The 25,918-nt window shown below is 40.9% G+C and overlaps 1 protein-coding gene across 1 annotated transcript in view; it reads left to right on the top strand.

The window, feature by feature from the left end:
* The window catches only part of TMEM108 (transmembrane protein 108), a 372,302-nt gene that overhangs the window by 194,463 nt on the left and 151,921 nt on the right, over positions 1 to 25,918 (top strand). The window contains exon 3 of the mRNA XM_079921274.1: positions 23,548 to 23,633. Within this exon, the coding sequence (XP_079777400.1) occupies positions 23,594 to 23,633 (40 nt within the window). The 5' untranslated portion in view covers positions 23,548 to 23,593. The remainder of the gene's footprint in view (positions 1 to 23,547; positions 23,634 to 25,918) is intronic.

The following is a 25,918-nucleotide window of genomic DNA, read 5'->3' as shown; positions in this document are numbered from 1 at the left end:
GTCACCCGCTGCAGGCTGTATTCACACCACCAACCCCAGTCTTCTCCCTGCCCTCCGATCAAAGCCCGAGCCTCAGCTCCCAGCCCCGCCCGCCCAGGCAGGTGAGCAGACAAGCCTCTCGGGCTGGTGAGTGCCGGTCGGCTCCGATCCTCTGTGCGGGAATCTCTCCGCGTTGTCCTCTGCACCCCCGTTGCTATGCTCTCCTCCGCGGCTCCAAAGCTCCCCCGCTCCACCACCCAAAGTCTCCACCCACGAAAGGGCTTCCTACTGTGTGGAAACCTTTCCTTCTTCACAGCTCCCTCCCACTGGTACAGGTCCGGTCCCTATTCTTTTGTCTCTGTTTATTCTTTTTTCTTTTGCCCTACCCAGGTACGTGGGGAGTTTCTTGCCTTTTGGGAGGTCTGAGGTCTTCTGCCAGCGTTCAGTAGGTGTTCTGTAGGAGTTGTTCCACGTGTAGATGTATTTCTTGCGTATCTGTGGGGAGGAAGGTAATCTCTGCGTCTTACTCTTACGCCATCTTCCCCCTCTCCCTCTATTGTGGTTCTTAACCTACAGGGCCTTTGTGTTGTCATTATTAGTGTAGTAGCATTACTGCTTCAAAACAATTAGCTCCTTGAGTCCAGTGGGTGTATTATTACCACTTACTAGTATCAGGCATGCAGGGAAAATGTGTCTGAGTGAGTGAGTGAACAAATAAGAACGAGTGACATTCCAAGAGTCTCTGCTGTGAAGCAGTTTTGTGATGACTCACTTAGCCAAGGATCTTTCCTCTTAGAGTTGCGGTTAAAGGGGGAAAATGGCTCAGATGTAAGATGAGGCTGAGCTTTGAACACAGTGCAGTGCATGGCAAGCCATGGAGAGCTCACCTATTTGGCCGTGGTCTTCTCTTTACAATGGTTTTTTAAATTTCTCTTTTCACACTAGTACTTCTTTTGAGCCACAGTATCTCTGGAGCTATCAGTTAGAAATCCCCACCTTTGTCTCTTATCTAACAGTTCTCTTTTCAATTGGAGTGATGCAGGGACATTTCCACCTTTCCCTCTACCTTTGGCAGATGGAAGCAGATCTCTTCTCATGGCCACACTTGTCATCTTCTCATTGTTTTGCCTCTTCTCATCTCTGTGTCTTCCTTGACCACTGTAGTTACTCTGGAGCAGTGGGAGAATTCTTTTTGAAGGAGGTCACACTGGCTGTCTTAATAGTCAGCCTGTGATGAAATCACTGTAGAGATAGCATTGTATGTGCTACTTTTTTGAATGGACAAAATTCTTAGAGGTGTTTCGAGTAGGGCTCCCACAGAGCATTTTCTCACCATGTAGCCTATGAGCTTGAAACCTACTAGTAGTGTATTAGACTGCTAATCAAAGTGGAAACAAATTAGCAAGGTAATTGCAAAACATTGTACCTTTTCAGAATATATAGCTACAAATTAAATTATAAGGGTAGCCATGTAGATTGATGTATTCCTTTTGTAAAATAGCAACCTGCATAATAAATTTATGTATGTTTAATACCCCTTTTGACCTGGCAACTTCCTTCTGGTTGTCTAGTTAAAGGAAATAATTCATAAAAATATGAATGCAGTGTACCAGGTGTGGAACTGTACTCAGCAGTGTCAGAGAAACCATTACAGCGGCTTAACAAAATAGACATTTATCTTTCTCACATAACCAGAAGTGAGGAGACCAACACTCAGAGCTGCTGAGGCACCTCCATGATACTGATGCCAAAAGCTCAGCTTCTCTGTACACCAGTGCCGAATCAAATCTCGGAGATAAAGGTTTGGGTGAAGTAGAAAAGGATAGCTTTATTGCTTTGCCAGGAAAAGGGGGACACAGCAGGCTCCTACCTCAAATAAAAAAACAACTATGTGTCCCAACCCAGGAGGATTTGATGCAGATTTTATAACAATGGTTCAGAGATGGGGTCTCTGACAAGATTAGGGTGTGAGCAGGGCTTGCACTCATCTCATCTCCTATCTTGATGAGCTTCTCTGGTCCCTTTAATCTTGCCTCAGGTGGTTTCTTGGCTGCTCCTCCCTTGATTAGCAACTGTTTGAATCTGCCCCTTGGAACTCAGGGAAAGTCATGGAGGCTGGAGTCTTGCCTACAATAAATGGGGGACAAAAGGACCTCCATGCCCGGGAGCCCCACAGGGCCTGCTTGGTTTCAATACGATTGGCATCCCAGGCTTCTTCAATGGCTTTTGCCCTCACTGTCACTTGTGGTTGTTGGATGGCAAGTCATGTCATTGTTCCAGGTGAGAAGAGAAAAGGACAGGAGGACAGATAAAACTTTCCTAGAAATCTCAGGTGGACTTCTGTTTATTTTTCATTAGCCAGAACTGTGTCTCCCCTAGCTGTAAGGAAGGCTGGGAAATTAAGGTTTAGGTTTGGTACATTGTCAGGTTAACCCTTATTGGGTTTTCTTAGTAAGGAAAATTGGCAGAATGGCTGTTTGTGAACAACTAGTAATGTTGTCCATAGCAATCAATGTACTGAAGATAACAAAAGTAAAATAACAGAGGCACACTTAATATCCATTTGCAGGTTAATGGATAAATAAAATGATCAGACATGATAGAATATTCTGTAACTATATTAATTATAGTTATGTCATGAAAACAGAAGCCAATCTAGGTATGAGGGCTAGGAAACGTTTTAATACAGGGAATTAGAAGCTATACAGTCCTTGGAGGGCTGGAGGAGTGAAGGTCAGGAAGACCGCTGTCTTAGCTTGGAGTCCTCCCAAAGCAAAGCCTGAGGCAAGGACTATGAGCAGATAGTTTACTTGGGAGGTGAGCCCAAGGATCAGCAGTGGGAGAGTAAGGGAAAGAGGAATAGCCAATGTAGGGGTGCATTTTAGGGCAGGGGTCCCCAACCCCTGGGCTGCAGACCGGTAAGGGTCCGTGACCTGTTAGGAACCAGGCCGCACAACAGGAGGTGAGTGGCGGGTGAGCGAGCGAAGCTTCATCTGCCGCTCCCCATCACTGGCATTACTGGCTGACCATTTCCAACCCCCCCAATTCTGTGGAAAAATTATCTTCCATAAAACTGGTGCCAAAAAGGTTGGGGACTGCTGTTGTAGAGGTTGCATTATGATAGGTAGGAGCCTGATTCTTTCAGAACCTACTGAGAAACAGAGTACCTTCCAGAATTGTCTGCCCAAAGGTGGGAGCATTTATCCACTGGCTCCCAAGAATTGCCCCCAGAGATATTAACTTCCTGTATTTATGAGCTGCCCATGTGTATGTGAGCCAGCTAGCTCCCATGACATCTGAAGTGTTGGAGGAACCCTGGAGATGTGTATCCTGCACTTGAGTTGGGATGCTGCCAGCATGAAGTGAGTTGAAACTTGTGTGGAACTATGCAACCATGGCTGAAATCAGAGGTGAAGGCAAGAGGATATGACCCCGGGTGCAGAGGCATCTGCTACAGCAAATATCAGGAAACTGGACATGAAAGAGTCATAGGGGAGTAACCACTAAAAGCCCTAACTGCCTGTAGTACCCAAATAGATGGTTCTCTGGTGGACACTCAGAAGCCTCTGGCAGTGCCTTCCATCTCTGGCTCCCACAGCTGCTGCTGGGGAGTAACAGCTTCTCGTTACCTTTCAAATGTCATGCAAGTGCCTCTTTTTTTTTTTTTAATAGATTTATTTATTTTTATTTATTTATTTTTGGCCGCGTTGGGTCTTCATTGCTGCACACGGGCTTTCTCTAGTTGCAGTGAGCGGAGGCTATTCTTCATTGTGGTGCACGGGCTTCTCATTGCGGTGGCTTCTCTTGTTGTGGAGCACAGGTTCTAGGCACACGGGCTTCAGTAGTTGTGGCATGCAGGCTCAGTAGTTGTGGCTCGCAGGCTTTAGAGCGCAGGCTCAGTAGTTGTGGCGCACGAGCTTAGTTGCTCTGTGGCATGTGGGATCTTCCCGGACCAGGGCTCGAACCCGTGTCCCCTGCATTGGCAGGCGGATTCTTCACCACTGTGCCACCAGGGAAGCCTGCAATTGCCTCTTATTGGTGGGAATCTAATGGGAAACCTGATGGCAAGGGCCTCTGAGAAATGTAGTTTCCAGGCTTCATGCCCCTGAGGTACAAGGGAATGCTCAGAAGGGTGGAGTTTGTCCTGAATATCAGTGAATGATATCTGGCCCAGCAGCAACTGATGAATTATGTGTGAAGAGTTTACAAAACTTGTTTTAATTGCTTCCTATTCTCTGCACTGCTGAAGGAGGGATCCCGCCCTAGGGGCTTGGGGATGGCCAAACACCCAACACTGGATAGATGAGATCAACAGCAGCTGATTAGTCAGATGGACTCATAGCTGGGGGCTGAGGACAGGGATGCCATGCAGGGCATTAGACCTCTGAATTTTAGACTTCTGATTTGGGGTGATTTGCAAGGCACAAATCGCTTACATATTTGATTTACCTTTAAGTATTAGCTGTCATTGTAAAGTTTTTTACATTCTAAATGAGAGTTTTATTTGAAAGTAGTTGTTCTAGGATATAATCATTTAAATCAATTCTGCCTCCCTGTGTTTAGAATTTTAATTCAGTGAAAGGTCTAGTTCTTACGGATGGTATGTAACCACAGCAGAGACAATACATTGCAATCATTTCATTGGTTTTCCTACCACAAAGCCCATGTTTTAATACACCCCTCCATACAAGAGTTACTCGTAGAACATTAATAATACCAGCCTAAAAAGCTGAATAATGGAAATGGGTGGTATTTCTAAATTAGCCATTAGAATTCAGACACTGTGCTAATGCTCTCATCAAGAGCCACGATCACCAACACCAACAACCTGGTTGAACTAATGAACTGTAAACGTTTTCCCCACTGGTGAACTGATGAACTGTTACAGTTGAAATGGGTCTTTCTGATCCAAATCCCTCTTTCCCCATTATTGGTTCTTCAAATATGTAAATGATTTGTCCAAGGCAATAGTTGAAGAGTAAAACCCTTCCATAGCATAATAAAGGGGTCCAGAAATTCACCCATGCAAAGCAGTGCTTCTCAAACTTTCGTGTGTGTCCTGGAGGGCTTGTTGAAGCACTGATTGCTGAGCCTCGTCCCCAGAGTTTCTGATTCAGTGGGTCTAGGGTAGAGCCTGATAATTTGCATTTCCAGCAACTTCCTGGGTGCTGCTGGTGGTCCACATTTTGAGAACCCCATTTTGTAAACCATGTGGTTACATTATTGTGGAGTTAATAAAATGATGAGAGTGTCTACACAGCTAGCCTAGAGATCTGAGGATCCAGCTGCATGATCCAGTTCTATCCAATTGTAGACTTGGGTTTGGCACCAGCTGTTGTTGGTGGTCATCTAGTACTGGGTAAATACTGATGGGGATGCTTCTGGGTCCGATAGCTGTCTGGGACTTCCAGGACAGTGACATTCCAGTTATCTCATCGTTAGTAAGCATTTGTTTTGTTGTTCAGATCTGGGAAGATTAGGTCTTAGGGGCCCAGCTTCTGGATTTCTGCTTCCCAACCACTGCCTGCTGCTTCCCTGTCAGTCTGTCTTATCCTCCATATTTCCTTCCCAGCCCTAGAAGGCGAAATCTTTGGCCCAACCCTATTTGAGAAGCTGGCAAGCCAGTTACATTATATCCCAAACTGCATTATTTAGGAATTTTAAAGCAGCCAGTAGTAGGGCTTCTGCTGTTTAATGTATTCATCCAAACTCCTGCCTCAGTATCCTCTCTCGGCACCTTTGCACTTTTCCACCTTTACCTGTCAAAACCCTTCTTAACTTTGAAAGTTAATGCAGATTCCATCTCCTTCAAAAACCTTGTCTGGTACCCTCCAGAAGATGTCATTTTTCCTTCCTCTGAAAGGATAGGAATATTATTTTATTCTCAAGACAACCTTGCAGTGTAGGTGTGATACCTGTTTTACAGATAGGGATGCTGAGACAAGAAGGGTAACACATTTTCTAGTTTGTTACAATTTGCTATAATATAATAGTTTGTCTGATACAGCTGGTAGGGCCAAATCTGGCTGTGGAGTGATTTTTGATGTGCCAATTTCTCCCCATGCTAAACCGCAAGCTCCTGAAGGCAGGCGTTGTGTCTCGTTTGCTCTTCTTTGCGGCCCCAGCCCCTGCTACTAACACAGTACTTGTTACATGGTGGCACTCTATTTTTCAAAGAATGGATCTCCAGGCTCATTGCTGCTTGTAGTGTGTCTTCCTGCCCTGCTTCTCTCTGTGCAGGGAGGGGGGCACCTTCAGTGTGGCCTCTCCCTGTGTTCCCACTCAGAATTTTCAGCCTCAGCTCCTCACTGTGTTCCCTCTATGAATGCACCGTTCAGGAAAAGGAACGTCACTCCACCTTGGGAACAAGTGATTTGGAGCTGAGGGTAGTTTCAGCTGTGTGCCAGGCTCTTAGTCTTCATGCGGCTTCCACACCCTCTTCATGGGCCTCAGTCTCTCCTTTTCTGTCCTTATCTCTTAATCTTGGGCATCCCTATGAAGGAAGTAGCAGGGACATGTGAGAGGTTTATCAAAGAGATTGAGTAAAAGGTCACAAAGAGTTCATGTTGCTTACAACTGGAATTGCATGAGAGGCTGTGGATCAAAATATTTAAGAAACACTGACTCACTCATTTTCTGTTTCGAATATAACTTGCAGATGTGGTCATTCATCATTCCACTTCTTCATCTCTCAGAAAACTACCAGTTTCATGAGTAAGAAGAAGTGGGATTGGCCTCGCTGTGGCTCCAGTGCCCCCTTAGGCGGGGGCAAGGATCCCTGGTTCTCCACCAGCTGCACAATTAGAATCCCTGGGGGCTTCCCTCTGTCCCTGGGGCGTCTGATTTGATTGCTCTAGTATGTTCCTCCAGGGTTCTAATGTGCAGTCAGGGTTAGAGGTCCTAGATTCAGTTCTTGGTTTCTAGCCCTGGCTTATGAGAGCCAACTTGAGAGCCTTTCAAAATTGTCCCATCTAAGAACCTGGAATTAGAATTCCTGAGGGAAAAACCTAGGAATTTATTTTAAAAATAGATTCTGACCATCAGCTGGTTTGGGAAACACCAATCTTGGTTCTTCTGGATATTTCTTCTAGCCCTTGTAGTCATCAAAGCAAGAAAGAATTATCAACACAGTTAAATGAGCTGTTCAATACTTCAGGCCCTCACAGGTGAGGTCGAATGTATTACTTAATGCATGCTTCCTGAAGCAAGGCGTAAAGTTCATCAGAAGTTCTTAGAATACCACGGCTTCCCCGTGGAATGAGCTTGTCTGCACAGGTCTTACCTGTGACCTTGACCCATACTCTTCAAGTGACGGCTTCCCCTGTTTTATATTGGCCCATCCCACTCTTGCCCACATAATTTTTCATGTCATAATTTTTATTCCAGCTGCACATTCAACAGTCTGTATCCTCTGGAATCGCTTGACATAAATTATGTATTTTCAAAGATTAAACCAAACCACAAATTAAAACTGTCTTCATACTAGCACAAGAATTAAAGAAGGCTTTATGTAGATTGAGGTGGGATGGGAGGAGCGAAGGAAGGGGAATGGGGGAAGAAAAAGAGTTTGAGGTTAAAGGTCTGTCAGTGAAAAATGTTGCCTGCCATATTAGTAAACAGAGGATGTTGCAGCCATCAAGCCGCTACAGCGCCCCCAGTGGTGAGCCCTGACGGAACTCAGGTTGGAGACACATGGGCTGACAGCTGCCAAGTCCTCACCACTGCAGCCACCCCAGCGGGGCACCCTGAGGGGGCTCAGGATAGGAAAGAACAATATACTGGCCCTAGACCGCTAAGGTGCATGTCAGAGGAATGATTTCAGTGAGCCCAGACTCTTGCATCTTCCCACTCAGAAAAGCGCTAAATTCCTTAACTTGAGAATTTGGTTTTCTTTAATAACAGTAATCTTTTGATGTTCCAACTACCTAGTCTTTGTTGCAGAAACCCCTGTGTATCCTGGCTCCTCCATTACCTCTTCGGAGCAGTCCCTCAGAGCTACCTGAGAGGCTGCTTCCCGGGCTTGAAGTCCTCAGAAAGTCTGCCAAATAAAACATAATTCTCAACTGTTAGGTCGTGCATATTTTTCAGTCAACAGGTCAAAATTCAAATTTAGCAGTTACTATGATATTATGAATAATTTCACATACTGAAATGTATTGCTTGTTCAAAGCGTGCATCATGGGTTTAAATGTTCTTTCCACATGTAAACATTCTGGTAAGAGTTTTGCCTGTTTCAAAAGGCCTTGCCTCTCTTTCCATTGTAAAAACTTGGTACATCTTTCAGAACAAATGCCTGCTACCCAAAGGAAATAAAGATTTTTTTTAGATCTCCAAATTCAATTTCCGAGGGTGTTTCTCAGGCGCTGCTAAAGAAAAAAGAAAGATGCGTGAGTTTCTTTGTGGACAAAGAAACTGTGGACAAGAAATAATCTATTTCATAAGCAGTGCAGTCAAAATGATAGAACATGCTCCTTTAGTACAATATCATTTAATATCATTTAATTCCTCATTTAATTCCTCATTTAATATCATTTAATTCCTCATTTAATTCCTTGACCTCAGTGTTCAGTCTTTAATACCAAAACTATAAAAAGGGAAGTGTGAAACATATTCTTCACCTCACACAAGCACCTTTCTGTCTCCTTAAATGAGATAAGTGGTCTTAATACACTTTAATGCTAGAAGGAGGAGGTCTTTGTCATTCTAATATGCCTCAAACTTCTGGTCCCGTTTTTTACCCTGCTGCTGACTTCGGTGGCTGTGGACAGCAGAACACCCTCCCCCAACAAATTCAAAGTCCAGCTGGTCTTGAGGAACATTCAGGTAGTTACTTCTCAGTCCTCCAAGCAGAATCCACATCGATTGATCCCCTTTTGTAGGCTTTTCCTTAGCAGGAGATGAATAATTTTTACCCTTTTGTTTGGAATTCAGCATCTCAGTGGATCTTACAACCTCCAATATTTTCTTTTCCTTTTCAGAGAAGGAAATAGGAAGGGGAAGAGAGGAAAGGAGCTCTATTGAAGGTGTTTTTTAATCCTTTGAAGTTCACTGGACCCCAGGCCTCCTGGAATATAGAGCTTGGGTGGAAGGCAGAGCTGTACGTCCTCCTCCCCGCCCTCCCCGCTCCCCCAACACACACTGTGCAGGTTCTGCAGCAGGAGAGCCTTAATAAGTCAGAAATCACACAGCCTGTTTCTTTTGGCCCACATGAATTAATTGCTAGTATTTTAAAATAGGGTGACTCATCTAAAATGTCTAGCCTATCTTGATAATTTAGGGAAAAAATTTTGAGAGGATTTTCAGTTTCTTTAAGAAAAAAACAAAAGATACAGAGACCTGTTTTCCTGCTGACAATTGGCTGGAGACAAAAAAACACTATTTTCTCCTGCTTTCAAGTTCATTATAGTCCCCTTGACTTCCTATAAACTAAACTTTCAGACCTGACAGAAAGCGACAGTCACTGTAATCATGCTCACACTGTTGATCATAGGTTCAGAAGAGGATGAACTAGTTCTTGCACAAAAGTGAGAAAATTTGGAAGAAAGACTAGGAGGGCTACAAGTTTCAAGAAAAATGAGAGAGAAATTTCTTTATGGAACTGAAGGATATTCCTATGTTTATTTTATTTTATTTTATTTATTTATTTTTTTTGCGGTATGCGGGCCTCTCACCGCTCTGGCCCCTCCTGCTGCGGAGCACAGGCTCTGGACTCGCAGGCCCAGCCGCTCCACGGCATGTGGGATCCTCCCGGACCAGGCCACAAACCCGTGTCCCCTGCATCGGCAGGTGGACTCCCAACCACTGCGCCACCAGGGAAGTCCCGCTGTGCTTAATATGCAAAGAGTCTGTATGAAAAGAATTTGACTGAAAACACCATTGTGACCCAAACCCAGCCCTGTGGACACATGCACTCATTTGTGACTTATGGTGTAAGTGAGCCTGAGAAACCATCATACTTGCCTTCTTGAAGTAATCCAGCAGCTCAGGCCCTGGACTGACTTGCTGAACATCAGTTCCCCTTGTTTTCCTAGTTCTCTCTATCCCCATATGAACAGAATAGTGTACAGAAACTATACACTATTAGTTTAGGAGAAAGGGAGAGACACATACAATATACCAGGTACATAGTAAGTGCTTTACTTCATTTAATTCTCTCAGCAATCCTTTGATTTAGGTGCCAGCCCCATTTACAGATGAGAAAGCTGAGGCTTAGAGAAGTTAAGTAACTTGCCCAAGGTCACATAGCAAAGCTACTCAGGGGCAGTCCTGCCTGACTCTTACCCCAAAGCATGGTGTTCCTGCTGCTCATCGAAATGCTTTCCCTGAATTACTACTTAACACAAAGACATTAGCTTTTATTGAGGGTTGATAAGGAGCAGCCATGGCAAGAATATTCTGTTCATATGCTTATCAGAAGATTTGTCTAATGATCTTTTCTTGGAAATTAATGGCAGAAAAGGTTTGTATTTCTGGACAAAATAGAGAATTTATGCAACGGAAAAAAATGGAGCCAGCTGTCCTTTTTGCCTTTATTTTCAGGAAGCTCCAAGGGAAGTGTATGGCCCCATTGCATCTTATGGTAAAGTGAATCACCCTTTTCTCCATGTAATTCTGGATCTCTCTTTCTGATGTCATTAATGTGCTTTGATATGTTAATAATTATATTGTACAAGTTGCATCTGGTAGTAAGCTTCCTCAGATCCTTTTTAAGGAGGACAAATATATAAATTATAAATAAGAACCTTAAAGTTCAACTTATACCCCTATAAGTAATTTCTAAATTCAGTTTAAGTAAGACAGTGGATTTAACAAAAAGGGCTATTTGGGGAGTAGCCCAAAAGCCTTTGGTTCTTTTCTAGCTTAGGGGAAGCAAAATTAAGAGACAGTTGGTGAGCTCTGGCCTGATGTGTTATCTTGCCTTCTGCTGTTGGGTAATAGTTGCTGATGAGCACTGAGCACTTACTGCGTGCCAAGCACAGGGAAAAGTTCTTTGCATGCATTGTCTCAGTCTTTGCAGCAAGCATATCAAGGACCGTTTTTACCCCTTACAAGGAATTCAAGGATCAGAGAAGTCCAGAAACTAGCTCAAGGTCTTGGAGCTGGTAGGTTTGATCTTGAATAAAGACTATAACTTCTTGACAAAAAAATTAAAAATAAATAAAACACTACCAGGTACATGGAGGACATGAAATAAATTGTTAAATGACTAAATCAAGAAGTGAACGGAATTGATATGATTATCACATGAGGACTTTTTTTTAAAGATTTTTTTGATGTGGACCATTTTTTAAATCTTTGTTGAATTTGTTACAATGTTGCTTCTGTTTTTTATGTTTTGGCTTTTTGGCCATGAGGCATGTGGGATCTTAGCTCCCTGACCAGGGATCGAACCTGCACCCCCTGCAATGGAAGATGAAGACTTAACCACTGGACCACCAGGGAGGTCCCCCATGAGGACCTTTTAGAGAAGGAAAGTCTTTCTTGTTCATCATTACTCTATTATAATTTTTTTATGACAAGAAACGTAATGTCTAGAAAGGGCATGAATCACAGATATCATACAAATTAAACTTCAAATATCTAATTTTGTGGTATCAGAAATCATGTGGAGAGTAAAATCATTATTTCTACTTAAAAAAAACAAAAAAAAAGACTACGACTTCTTGGTGTCTGTGTCCTTACCTGTAAAATGGAGGCAGATGCTCCTTTCCAAACTTCTTCACAGGCCTGTGATGTTAGTTGACATGTCAACTCTCCTATTTCTTGCCCCCCTCACTTTCCCAGAGGGTACTCTGAGGGTTGGCTATCAGCTTATTCAGATCTTCCTTTGTCCCAAAGAGATGTCCCAAAGAGAAGCAATTGTTCTGTTTTGTTCAAGCTCTACTATTGGCCTGGATTGTAATCATCTTCATTCTTTGCTCCACAAAATATTTTAAAGCTGAACTTAAATACCATTGATTTTCATTACTCATAATAGTATGTTCTATAAGGTTGCCATGAATTCTGAATGAATGAAGACTAAACCAGTGCTCCTAATGGAAATATAGGGTTAGGTTCCTATGAGCTCTGGTCACATTTGTGTCAACTGATCAATATATAGTCTTGTTTATATGTGTTTGTGTCTAAAGACAACTTATGTAGTATACATTGTTAATTCATTAACTTTGAACTCACAGCCAACACATATTTTCTCTATAGGGCCCTTCACAGTATTCTTGCACTTAGGAACACTAGACAACACTTCAGCACTGTACTTGGGGGCCATTTCAAACAGAGATGTCAATAAAAAGCACAAAAATGCTAAAAAGCATGGCACTAAGTTGCCTGTAGAAGGGACAGTGTTCACAGTACAAGAGCTGAAACAAGGAGACAGAGCACTGTCTTGCTTGACCTCAGCTGGGAGCACATGTGTTGGGCAACTCACATTTTTGCCATTCTGCACGTGTATACAAATGATGGCTAAAGCACGATGAGTATTGATTTCGGGGGAAGTTTAAGGATGTTAACTCTTTGCTTCTCATAAGTTGAACACTTTTTTATAGTTTTTAATTTGTATTTTTACTTAATTGTAGTTTTTACTGAGTAATTTTTTTATGTAATAAAGTTTATCTTTTTCCTTATTGCTTCAAACTTTGATTCAGAGTTAGCAAAGCTTCTTTCTCTACCCCCAAGTAATCGAAGAATTACTCATATTTCCTTCTACTATTTGTATACTTTACTTTCTTACATTTAAATGTCTGCCTCATTTAGAGTTTATGCTCATGTGTGATATTTAGAATGAGTAAAATTTTATCTTTTTCCATATTACTCTGCCATTATCTCAAAATGTGTACTTAAAAGCTCATCTTTTTGCCCACTGATTTAATAATGCTGCCTTTATCATATCCTAAATATTCATATATGTATAATTTGGTGTATTCATGTGCCAATTTCAAATTGTTTTAATTACAAAGGCTTTTGAGGGTGCTTTAATGTCTGGTGGGCCTGGAAGTCCCTCTCTCCCTAACCCCATCTTGTTGGGGATTTTTGTTTCTGTTTTCCAGGATTTTTCTGGCTATTCTTCCTCATTTGTTCTCTATGAACTTGTCTTTTCAAGTCAATTTACATATCAAATTCAGAGCTTTTCATTTGGTTGTTTATTACTTCTTCCCTGCTACATGGACATTTCTAATGGGAACATTTTAAGCAGTCTATGAAAGAAAGAGATTTCCCTCCCGAGTCAGTAGAATTGATAGAACTGTTACATTTAAGCCAAAGGGAGACGCAGGGTTCTATGAGGCTCGCTCTTGTTAAGGAGTGATTCAGGACCAGTACTCGCCTCTTTGCCCTGGAAGCTTCCTTCCGGCCGGTTTCTCTAGCTGTGTGGCTGACAGGGCCTTGGTGCTCTGGCCGGCTGTCAGGCCTAAGCCTCCGAGGTCAGAGAGCTGAGTTCAGGACACTGGTCCACCAGAGACTTCCTGGCCCCTCGTTATATCAATTGGTGAGAGCTCTCCCAGAGATCTCCATCTCAATGCTAAGACCCAGCTCCATTCAACGACAAGCAACCTCCAGTGCTGGAAACCCCATGCCAAACATCTAGCAGGAGAGGAACACAACACCACACATTAGCAGAGAGGCTGCCTAAAATCAGAATATGTTCACAGATGCCGCAAAGCACACCACCAGATGCGGTCCTGCCCACCAGAAATACAAGATTCAGCCTCTTCCATCAGAACACAGGCACCAGTCCCCTCCACCAGGAAGCCTACACAACACACTAAACCAACCTTACCCAGTGGGGGCAGACACCAAAAACAACAGGAACTACGAACCTGTAGCCTGTGAAAAGGAGACCCCAAACACAGTAAGTTAAGTAAAATAAGAAGACAGAAATACACAGCAGATGAAGGAGCAAGATAAAAACCCACCAGACCAAACAAATGAAGAGGAAATAGGCAGTCTACCTGAAAAGGAATTCAGAATAATGATAGTAAATATGATCCAAAATCTTGAAAATAGAATGGAGAAAATACAAGAAACATTTAACAAGCACCTAGAAGAACTAAAGAGCAAACAAATGTTGAACAACACAATAAATGAAGTTAAAAATTCTCTAGAAGGAATCAATAGCAGAATAACTGAGGAAGAGGAACGGATAAGTGACCTGGAAAATAAAATAGTGGAAATAACTACTGCAGAGCAGAATAAAGAAAAAAGAATGAAAAGAACTGAGGACAGGCTCAGAGACCTCTGGGGCATTAAATGCACCAACATTCAAATTATAGGGGTCCCAGAAGGAGAAGAGGAAAAGGCAGGGACTGAAAATATTTGAAGAGATTATAGTTGTAAACTTCCCTAATATGTGAAAGGAAATAGTCAGTCAAGTCCAGGAAGCACAGAGAGTCCCATAGAGGATAAATCCAAGGAGAAACATGCCAACACACATATTAGTCAAACTATCAAAAATTAAATACAAAGAAAAGTATTAAAGGCAGCAAGGGAAAAACAACAAATAACACACAAGGGAATCCCCATAAGGTTAACAGCTGATCTTTCAGCAGAAACTCTGCAAGCCAGAAGGGAGTGGCAGGACATAGTTAAAGTGATGGAATGGAAAAACCTACAACCAAGATTACTCTACCCAGCAAGGATCTCATTCAGGTTCGACGGAGAAATTAAAACCTTTACAGACAAGCAAAGTTTAAGAGAATTCAGCACCACCAAACCAGGTTTACAACAAATGCTAAAAGAACTTCTCTAGGCAGGAAACATAACAGAAGGAAAACACACACAATAACAAACCCAAAACAATTAAGAAAATGGTAATAGGACCATACACATTGATAATGACCTTAAATGTAAATGGATTAAATGCTCCAACCAAAAGACATAGACTGGCTGAATGGATACAAAAACAAGACTCATATATATGCTATCTACAAGAGATCTACTACAGACCTATGGACACATACAGACTGAAGGTGAGGGGATTGAGAAAGATATCCCATGCAAATGGAAAGCTGGAGTAGCGATTCTCATATCAGACAAAATAGACTTTAAAGACTATTACAAGAGGCAAAGAAGGACACTATATAATGATCAAGGGATCAATCCAAGAAGAAGATATAACACTTGTAAATATTTAAACATCCAACACAGGAGCACCTCAATACATAAGGCAAATGCTAACAGTCATCAAAGGGAAAATCAACAGTAACACGATAATAATAGGGCACTTTAATACCCCACTTTCACCAATGGACAGAACATCTGAAATGAAAATAAATAAGGAAGCACAAGCTTTAAATGACACGTTAAACAATATGGACTTAATTGATATTGATAGGTCATTCCACGCACAAACAACAGAATACACTTTCTTCTCAAGTGCTTATGGAATATTCTCCAAGATAGATCATATCTTGGGTCACAAATCAAGCCTTGGTAAATTTAAGAAAATGGAAATCATATCAAGTATCTTTTCCGACCACAACGCTATAAGACTAGATATCAATTACAGGAAAAAAACTGTAAAAAATACAAACACATGGAGGCTAAACAATACACTACTAAATAACCAAGAGATCACTGAAGAAATCAAACAGGAAATCAAAAAATACTTAGAAACAAATGACAATGAAAACATGATGACCCAAAACCTATAGGATGCAGCAAAAGCAGTTCTAAGAGGGAAGTTTATAGCAATACGATCCTACCTCAACAAACAAGAAAAATCTCAAATAAACAACCTAAACTTCCACCTAACACAATTAGAGAAAGAAGAACAACAACAAACTATAACCCAAAGTTAGCAGAAGGAAAGAAATCATAAAGATCAGCGCAGAAATAAATAAAGAAATGGACACAATAGCAAAGGTCAACAGAACTAAAAGCTGGTTCTTTGAGAAGATAAACAAAATTGATAAACCATTAGCAGGAATCATCAAGAAAAAAAGGGAAAAGACTCAAATCAATAGAATTAGAAAAGAAAAAGAAGTAACAATTGATGCTGCAGAAATACAAAGGAGAGATTACTACAAGCAACTATATGCCAATATAATGGAAAACCTGGAAGAAATGGACAAATTCTTAGAAATGCACAACCTGCCAACACTGAATCAGGAAGAAATAGAAAATATGAACAGACCAGTCACAAGCACTGAAATTGAAACTGTGATTTAAAATCTTCCAACAAACAAAAACTCAGGACCTGATGGCTTCACAGGCGAATTCTATCAAACATTTAGGGAAGAGCTAACACCTGTACTTCTCAAACTCTTCCAAAATATAACAGAAGGAGGAACACTCCCAAACTCATTCTACGAGGCCCACCATCCCCGATACCAAAACCAGACAAAGATGTCACAAAAAAAGAAAAATACAGGCCAATATCACTGATGAATATACATGCAAAAATCCTCAACAAAGTACTAGCAAACAGAATCCAACAGCACATTAAGAGGATCATACACCATATCAAGTGGGATTTATTCCAGGAATGCAAGGATTCTTCAGTATACGCAAATCAATCAATGTGCTAAACCATATTAATAAATTGAAGGATAAAAACCATATTTTCATCTCAATAGATACAGAAAAAGCTTTTGACAAAATTCAACACCCATTTATGATAAAAACCCTCCAGAAAGTAGGCATAGAGGAACTTACCTCAATATAAAAAAAGCCATATATGACAAACCCACCGCCAACATTGTCTTCAATGGTGAAAAACTGAAACCATTTCCACTAAGATCAGGAACAAGACAAGGTTGCCACTCTCATCACTATTATCCAACATAGTTTTGGAAGTTCTAGCCACAGCAATCAGAGAAGAAGAAGAAATAAAAGGAATCCAAATCGGGAAAGAAGAAGTAAAACTGTCACTGTTTGCAGATAACATGATACTATACATAGAGAGTCCTAAAGATGCTACCAGAAAACTACTAGAGCTAATCAATGAATTTGGTAAAGTAGCAGGATATAAAATTAATGCACAGAAATCTCTTGCATTCCTATACACTAATGATGAAAAATCTGTAAGAGAAATTAAGGAAACACTCCCATGTACCATTGCAACAAAAAGAATAAAGTACCTAAGAATAAACTTACCTAGAGATACAAAAGACCTGTATGCAGAAAACTATAAGACACTGATGAAAGAAATTAAAGATGATACAAACAGATGGAGAGATATACCATGGTCTTGGATTGGAAAAATCAACATTGTGAAAATGACTCTGCTACCCAAAGCAATCTACAGATTCAGTACAATAACTATCAAACTACCAATGGCATTTTTCACACAAGTAGAACAAAAAATTTCACAATTTGTATGGAAATGCACAAGACCCCAAAAAGCCAAAGCAATCTTGAGAAAGAAAAACGGAGCTGGAAGAATCAGGCTTCCTGATTTCAGACTATACTACAAAGCTACAGTAATCAAGACAGTATGGTTCTGGCACAAAAACAGAAATATAGATCAGTGGAACAGGATATAAAGCCCAGAGATAAACCCATGCACATATGGTCACCTTAACTTTGATAAAAGAGGCAAGAATATACAATGGAGAAAAGACAGCCTCTTCAATAAGTGGTGCTGGGCAAACTGGACAGCTACATGTAAAAGAATGAAATTAGAAAACTCCCTAACAGTGTATGCAAAATAAACTCAAAATGGATTAAAGACCTAAATGTAAGGCAGAAACTGTCAAACTCTTAGAGGAAAACATAGGCAGAACACTCTATGACATAAATCACAGCAAGATCCTTTTTGACCTACCTCCTAGAGAAATGGGAATAAAACCAAAAATAAACAAATGGGACCTAATGAAACTTAAAACCTTTTGCACAGCAGAGGAAACCATAAACAAGACAAAAAGACAACCCTCAGAATGGGAGAAAATATTTGCAAGTGAAGCAACTGACAAAGGATTAATGTCCAAAATTTACAAGCAGCTCATGCAGCTCAATATCAAAAAATCAAACAACCCAATCCAAAAATGGGCAGAAGGCCTAAATAGACATTTCTCCAAAGAAGTTAAACAGATTGCCAACTAACACTTGAAAGGATGCTCAACATTGCTAATCATTAGAGAAATGCAAATCAAAACTACGAGGTATCACCTCACACCAGTCAGAATGGCCATCGTCAAAACATCTACAAACTATAAATGCTGGAGAGGGTGTGGAGAAAAGGGAGCCCTCTTGCACTGTTAGTGGGAATGTAAACTGATACAGCCACTATAGAGAACAGTATGGAGGTTCCTTAAAAAACTAAAAATACAACTACTTTGCAACCCAGCAATCCCACTACTGGGCATATACTCTGAGAAAATCATAATTCAAAAAGAGTCGTGTACTACAATATTCATTGCAACACTATTTACAATAGCCAGGACATGGAAGCAACCTAAGTGTCCATCAGCAGATGAATGGATAAAGATGTGGCCCATATATACAATGGAATATTACTCAGCCATAAAAAGAAATGAAATTGAGTTATTTGTAGTGAGGTGGATGGACCTAAGTCTGTCATACAGAGTGAAGTAAGTCAGAAAGAGAAAAACAAATACCATATGCTAACACATATATATGGAATCTAAAAAAAAGAAAAAAGTGGTTCTGAAGAACCTAGGGGCAGGACAGGAATAAACATGTAGAAGTAGAGAATGGACGTGAGGATACCAGGATAGGGAAGGTTAAGCTGGGACGACGTGAGAGAGTGGCACAGACATATATACACTACCAAACATAAAATAGCTACTGGGAAGCAGCCGCATGGCACAGGGAGATCAGCTTGGTGCTTTGTGACCACCTAGAGGAATGGGATAGGGAGGGTGGGAGGGATTCACAAGAGGGAGGGGATATGGGGGTATATGTATTTGTATAGCTGACTCACTTTGTTATACAGCAGAAACTAACCCATCATTGTAAAGTAATTATATTCCAATAAAGATGTTAAAGGAAAAAAAAGGAGTGGTTCAGGTTACTTGCACCTTCTCATTTCCCCTGAGCTAACAATCAGCAAGGTCCCCACCTGTGCTGCTGTCTCTGCATGTTTGGCCAAGTGTTTTCATCCTCCTCCTCTCTCATTTTTCTTTTCTTCATCTCTTTGGCTATAAAACTCTGTACTTTCTTAGGATTTCATCCCAGAAATTAGTTGTCTTCCTTGGAGCTCCTAAATTTTTCCCTGAGGGACTAGATACAATTAATGTTTCCTCTTATATGGTTGAAAAAAGAGGCTTTTGGTAGAATCTCACTGCACCTCTCCATCTAGCCAAAGGAGTGCAATTGACCCATGAGACTCAGCTGAGAAACCATTATTAGAACTCTGAGTTCAGTTAGGTCACAGAATGAATATAGAAAACTCAGTCATTTCCATGTAGAGGCAAGTAAAAAATATAATGGAAATAGAAATACCATCACTGTAGCAAAAAATATATATATGTATAAGATGCCTAGGGATTAACTTGACAAGACTATAGAACTTGCAGGAAAAACATTGCAGAACTCCACAGAACTACCTAAATAAAGATTAATTTTGAATAAATACTAGACCATATGGTGCTTGTAGTTAGAATAGCCCTGTGTAACCCAGATGATCTCAATTGTCCCAGATTTATGTGCTCAGGTGTTTCTTTGATAAGCGAATGACATAGCTCTATTCCATCTATTATTGCAAGTTTAACAGTTTCTTGAAAATCTCTAAACATTTCCAGAGATGATTGAGGGACTTATGTCCCCCTGGATCAATATCAACTACAACTATTTCTCTGCTCTCCTATTACTTGATTATTCATTTATTCATTCATCCGTTTGTTTATTCACGGCACATTTTTTGCATGCTTACTGGGTCCTGAGCACTCCGTAGATGCCCACCAACCGTGGCTTATGGCCCCTTTGGCTCCTACCTCCGTTTCCAGTCACCCTTGTCTTAGAACATAGTCTCTTTCATTGCCCAGCTGAGCACCATTAATACAAGGCTGTTTTGTGCAAGACTTCTGAGGTTCTGGAGGGTCTTAGTGGTGGATAAGTGTTGTGGGGCAGAGAAGGAGGGCAGATGTGGTGTCTGACGACAAACAGCATGAAGCAAGAAGCAATGAAAAATTAAATATTATGCTTATTAAAGTTTGCGGAGAATTTCTCAGTTTATTCTTGGGTCCCACCTGCTGCTGTCTTTTGGAACTGCCTCTTCAGTCTCTCAGGATCTCTTGTGTATCATCTCCTCAGCCTCTCAGATTTCTAGACTACTTAATCCCTCTTTCCTAGCCTTTTGGAACTCAAACCTCCTCTTGTATTATAATGGAGAGAAATTTAACTCTCTCTTTTTCTCCTTCCTACTCTGCTAGTTCACATTGGGGTTTGGAGGAGGGGAGCTTTAATTTGCCTAACCAAAGAAGTCATTGAGCTATGGTTCCCCAACTCCCTACCCCATCCCCCAAAACAAGAGCACTTCTCTTCCTCCAAAAGGAATTCTTCTGATCTCCAGAGCAACCATATTTAAAGATTATTTTTTTCCTCACCACACTTGGATTTTGAAGAGATCAGGTCTCTCCCAAATTAATGAAGCAAGTAGAAGATAATTCCAACTATAATCCCAATGATATTTTTTCTGAAGTTTAATAAAATTATCTTAAAGTTGGGCTTCCCTGGTGGCGCAGTGGTTGAGAGTCTGCCTGCCAATGCAGGGGACCACGGGTTCGTGCCCCGGTCTGGGAAGATTCCACATGCCGCGGAGTGGCTAGGCCTGTGAGCCATGGCCGCTGAGCCTGCGCGTCCGGAGCCTGTGCTCCGCAACGGGAGAGGCCACAACAGTGAGAGGCCCGCATACTGCAAAAAAAAAATTATCTTAAAGTTAATTTGGGGGGAAAAACAAGCTCAAAGAACAAGGTAAATCTTAAAAAGAAGAGTAATGATGGAGGACTAATTCTACCAAGAGTTTAATTTAAACAACACGTATTGTTTAATGAAACAATGAGCAGACAGAGAAGTAAAACATAACACAAAGTCCAGAAACGGACCTAAATGAAATAAAAAATACCAGAAGAAAATACAGGCAACTATTTATGTAATCCTGAATTAAGTAAAGAAGGCCTTTCTAACCATGATAATGTGTGTGTTTGTGTGTGTGTATAGTTCTTACAATAAATAAATAAGAAAAAAAACAGCATGCTTTACACCATGAATGAACCTTAAAAACACTATGCTAAGTGAAAGAGGCAGGCACAAAAGGCCGTATATTATATGATTCTATCTATGTGGAATGTACAGAATAGGTGAACCCATAGTAGATTAGTGGTTGCCAGGGACTGGGGAGAGGGGACAATGAGAAATAACTGCTAACAAATGGGAATTTCTTTTTAGAGTGATGAAATGTTCTGGAATTAGGTACTGGTGACGGTCGCACAACTTTTGAATGTGCTAATAACCACTGAATTGTATACTTAAAGGCTGAATTTTATGATACATTAATTATATCTCAGAAAAAATTTAAAGATAAATCAGTTCCACTTGGGGTATCATAAGAAAAAAAACCCAGCATGCCAATAGAGAATGATTAAAGAATGTCTTTAAAAAATATTCAGTGACACTTGTTAAAGGTGGCAAGGCATTCTTTATTCAGGACCATCTGGATGGGTGCAGGGACCACTGCAGTGGGATTTTACTGTGGGGGGAGAGATTGGGCTCCACTCTGAACAAAGCATGGGCAAGTGGGAATTCATAGCCAAGGAGCAGTGTGGGGTCAGTGGATGGAAAACTACTAACAGGAAGCATCAGGGGTCAGGGGCTTGGCTGTACTGGCCCAACAGGGTTGTTGTTGAAAGCAGGCCAGGCTATCATCACCTGGGGGTGGTAGAGTAAATCTTACCAGATATTGAGGGTGATTATATATTGAGGGTTTGGGGGTGCTGGTTAAACTGATTTAGCAGGGTTCTTGCTAAAACTAGTGTTACGGAACTCAGGTTTGGCTGCTCACCACTCAAGAGCCAATAATTCGAGAGGCAAGTGTCAGCACAAAGAAAAGGTGCTTTAAGCAGAAAAGCTGGCAATCTGAGGAGAAGGCAGACTCGTGTCCAGAGGCCAACTCCAAAGATTCTGCTCAGCCATGACAGTTTCTAAAGGGAAAAATGGGGGGAAGACTCTCAGTGAATCATTGAGACAGGAGGTTGGGTTCTGTATCATTCCCCACTGAGTGCAGACTGGCTGACTCTCTCTTCAGATGTTATCTTGCCTACATGATCTGCCTGCACTCTTCCTTAGGGGGCTGTTGAGGGTAGAGAGCTAGTCATTCTATAACTACTTCATTCTTCACTCTTCTTTTTGTCTAGGAGAAGAATCAGCAGGTTAAACAAGACATGGTATGCATTCAGGAGAGCGTAAGTCAGGAGTTAGGTTAAATTGCCTAATGATCTCATTCCTGTAATTAGGTTCTTTTAAGGTTAAAACGGGAACAGAAGTGGGTGAACAGGAAAGGGGCAAAAGAGCTGCTTTCACCAGGTTTTACAAGGAAGTTCACAGATAGGCCTAGGAGAAGGTTCAGGAGTGTGACGAAATACTCTTTGTCAAATGTGAATTTAAAACTTTAAAAAGACAAATGACTAATAAACCTATAAAATGCAAATTAAAGTAATGAGATGGAATATGTGCTTATTTTCTTGACAAAGATGGAAAGAAAATACAAATTTCCATCATTGGGTAGGTTGCAGTCTAATGGAGATTTTCATAATATGATATTGTTGAAGGGCAATTTGGCAATATATTTCAGAAGCCTTAGATTGTGTCCTTGTGATTCCATTTCTAGGACTTTATCTTGAAAAAATACTGTGTACCATTTAAAATAAAGTTGTAAGGTGGGAATTCCCTGGTGGTCTTATGCTTAGGACTCTGCTCTTTCACTGCTGAGGGCCTGGGTTCAGGGAACTAAGATCCCGCAAGCCGAGCGGCATGGCCAAAAAAAAGAAAAGAAAAGAAAAGAAAAGAAGTAGTAAAGTACAGTAACAGCACAGGAAGATGTCACCACTGCTAGGGAGAAAAATTAGAATGTATAATACATAAAGCAAAGCAGACCAGTAGAATTATACACATGAAAGGCTGCAGAGATAGGTAGTTTGTAGTTTCTTGTACACCCTTATCTATATTTTGTTTAGATGTTCTTCACTGGAGGTATCTTTTATAATCAGAAAATAATAGAAAAGTTATTAAATACAATACAGTTTCAAATTGGTGATGCTTTTGGGGTGTTTTGTTTGATGAGCACAATAACAGAACTGAGATTAGAAGTTTCTTGTTTCTCCTGTTTCAAGACTAGAGATGCAGGGGAGAAGAATTGGAAGTCCTCAAAAGTTCCAAAGCCAGATTCTCACCCTCTAGTTGCCCATATGAGTGGCGTATGTAGTTTCAGAATCTAATTGATTAATTGGTAGTTTTATAACATAGACTGTACTATGGTATATTCACTCCAAGAATTTTTCTCTTCAAATCAGGTATTTTGGGCTTTACAACCAGGATCATATTGAGTGGAGTTCTTTCTGATTCTTGACTTGAATTCTGTTTCCCAGATGTAACAATTTTCTTCTCCCAATTTCCTAGACAGAATCATGAATAAACTGGAGGACAAGCAGGACCAGATGATACCATGAAGAGAAGTTTACAGGCCCTCTATTGCCAACTGTTAAGTAAGTTGATGTCACATTTCTTCTTTCCTAGAATAGATCAATGTTATTGTTTGCCCAGTGCCAGAAACTTACACACCTTCTGGAGGAAGACCAGGGTTTGGTCAGTGAAGGACAATACATTTTCCCTCTGCTTCATCTAGGTACTTGAAATATCAAGCATTAAGTCATTCTATTGCCTTGGGCTTCAGTTACTGTACATAATTACTGTAGACTTCGTTATGATAATTCTAAATTGGCATGTTAAGCACAGTCAATTTGAAAATGAGTGTCAACAACGTTATTACTCTTGGTTTTGTGGCAGAATGAAGGGGGTTCCAGTATGATCCCCTCTGGGCTCCTCATGAAGAGGGAATGGTAGGCTGTGGGATTTAGTCACATATAACCTATTACCATTCAGTGACTGTACAGCCTTTGACTTGGAATGTTTTGCATAGTTTTGCGTGTTCTTAGATAATGAGTGGTGAAAATGTGGTTTGTTTAGGTTCGGTGGTAGAATGAAGTGTTCGATCCTGATTTTCTCTGCAGGTTGTTGTGTTTTGCGTATTGTGCCACGAAGTGCCAGTTGCCATATAGGGAGTGTGTAGTCTTTGGGATTGGATTGTCACTGAATGAATGTAAAATCCAGTACCAGTTGGTGGGTTTGATGTTCAGATTGACACATTTGGGACAACAGACGTTGCTCACTCCGGGTCAAACCAAAGGCATTGAGTTGGGAAAACTTGAAATTCACCATGCTTGTCTAATTCTTGCTGAGGTAGAGGACCTATCTTTCCTAGGCTGAGTGGCTCCTTGTTAACTTTTGCCAAGGAAATAACATGAAAATAGATTGAGATGCAAATCACCAGTCAGCCCTTAGAATTTAGCAATTCTTGTTATGTTGTGCCCCCAGTGCAAAGCACTTTATCTACAGACAGCATTCTGTTTGGGTGTTTTAATTGACTCATTTTTGCTATTGAATTCTAATCCCTGAAACACAGATCACGTCAGCCTGATTTCAGCCTGATGGAACATCGCCAAGAGTTGTAGGGACTCTCGCATATGCTTTCTCCATGTATTCTGTAGGGTTTGTTACCTTTTTTTTTTGTTTTTTAATGATAAGCTTGCTTGTTAGAGAAAAGGCTTTACGGATTGAAGAAGCAGTGTCATCAAGAAATGATTAATTCTGCCTTGATGGGATAGGGAACATTTGAAGGATAAATAGGATTTTACACACACACACACACACACACACACACACACACACACACACTCACTCACTCACACAGATACACCCTCAAGAAGGCAAGGCAGGTTTTACAGGCAAAAGAAACAAGAAACGAAAAAGAGCATAGTAGATTTAGAAGGCAGCAGGATGTTTGTTGAATTCACCTGTGCTGATTGTATGCCCCAGAGTGTGCATGTTATAAGGTCATATATTATCTGAAAGGCATCAGAGAAGTATTCTGTGGTTTAGAGTCCAGTGTTATTCTATAACAAGTGCCCATCCTCCCAGGTCCAACATATTGGAAAGCTGAAGAGATTTTCCTCAAACACTATCTGGATAGCTGCAGAAACTAACCTTGTCTTAACACTTTTCATTGTTTGCAAGCTTGCCTAGAAACGCAAGCAACCCAAATTAGGAGGTAGGTAGTGGCCTTCAATAAACCACACTGATTACTAGGTAGCTGATTGTGGGCTGGAGCCCAGCTTTGTACACAGCTGAAAGGGTGAAGCACTTGGGCAATAGATCAATTAGTCTGACTTCAGAGAGTGGTTTTCATAAGTTCATCTGAGATGACAGGCTGTTATTTATAGCATTTTTTTTCATGAGATGAGTTAGATATTTAGTAAAGTCCTAGATAACTTAAACTCTGGCATACATACACAAACAATATCATATATGTCATTGGTCAGCCAATTGTTCACTTATGCCTGGATTAACATTGTCCACAAACAAAATGGTTTTTCAGTGTCTAAAACTGACTTGAGAACTATAGAGTCAACATAAACTTATTATGTTACTTTATGTGACTCAGCAAACTGATTTTAATTTGGAGGGGGGACAGAGTGTTCTGGTTATCTTTTGTTGCATAACAAATCACCCCAAAACTTTGTAGCTTAAAACAACAACAATCATTTATTTTGCTCATGTATCTGCAGTTTGATCGGGGTTGGCAGACTCTCTGCTCCACAGTGGCTGGGATCTGGGCTGGAATAACTCCAAGAGCTGGGGCTTTTTTCCCTCAGGCCTTTTCACAGGACAAAGTGGGGCTTCCTCACAGCAATAGTGGCCTCAGGGTGGTCAT

Source organism: Stenella coeruleoalba, assembly GCF_951394435.1.
Source record: "Stenella coeruleoalba genome assembly, chromosome: 5".
Lineage (NCBI taxonomy): Eukaryota > Metazoa > Chordata > Mammalia > Artiodactyla > Delphinidae > Stenella > Stenella coeruleoalba.
The sequence above is the reverse complement of the archived record's forward strand: the minus strand, read 5'-3'. Positions and strand labels throughout refer to the sequence as shown.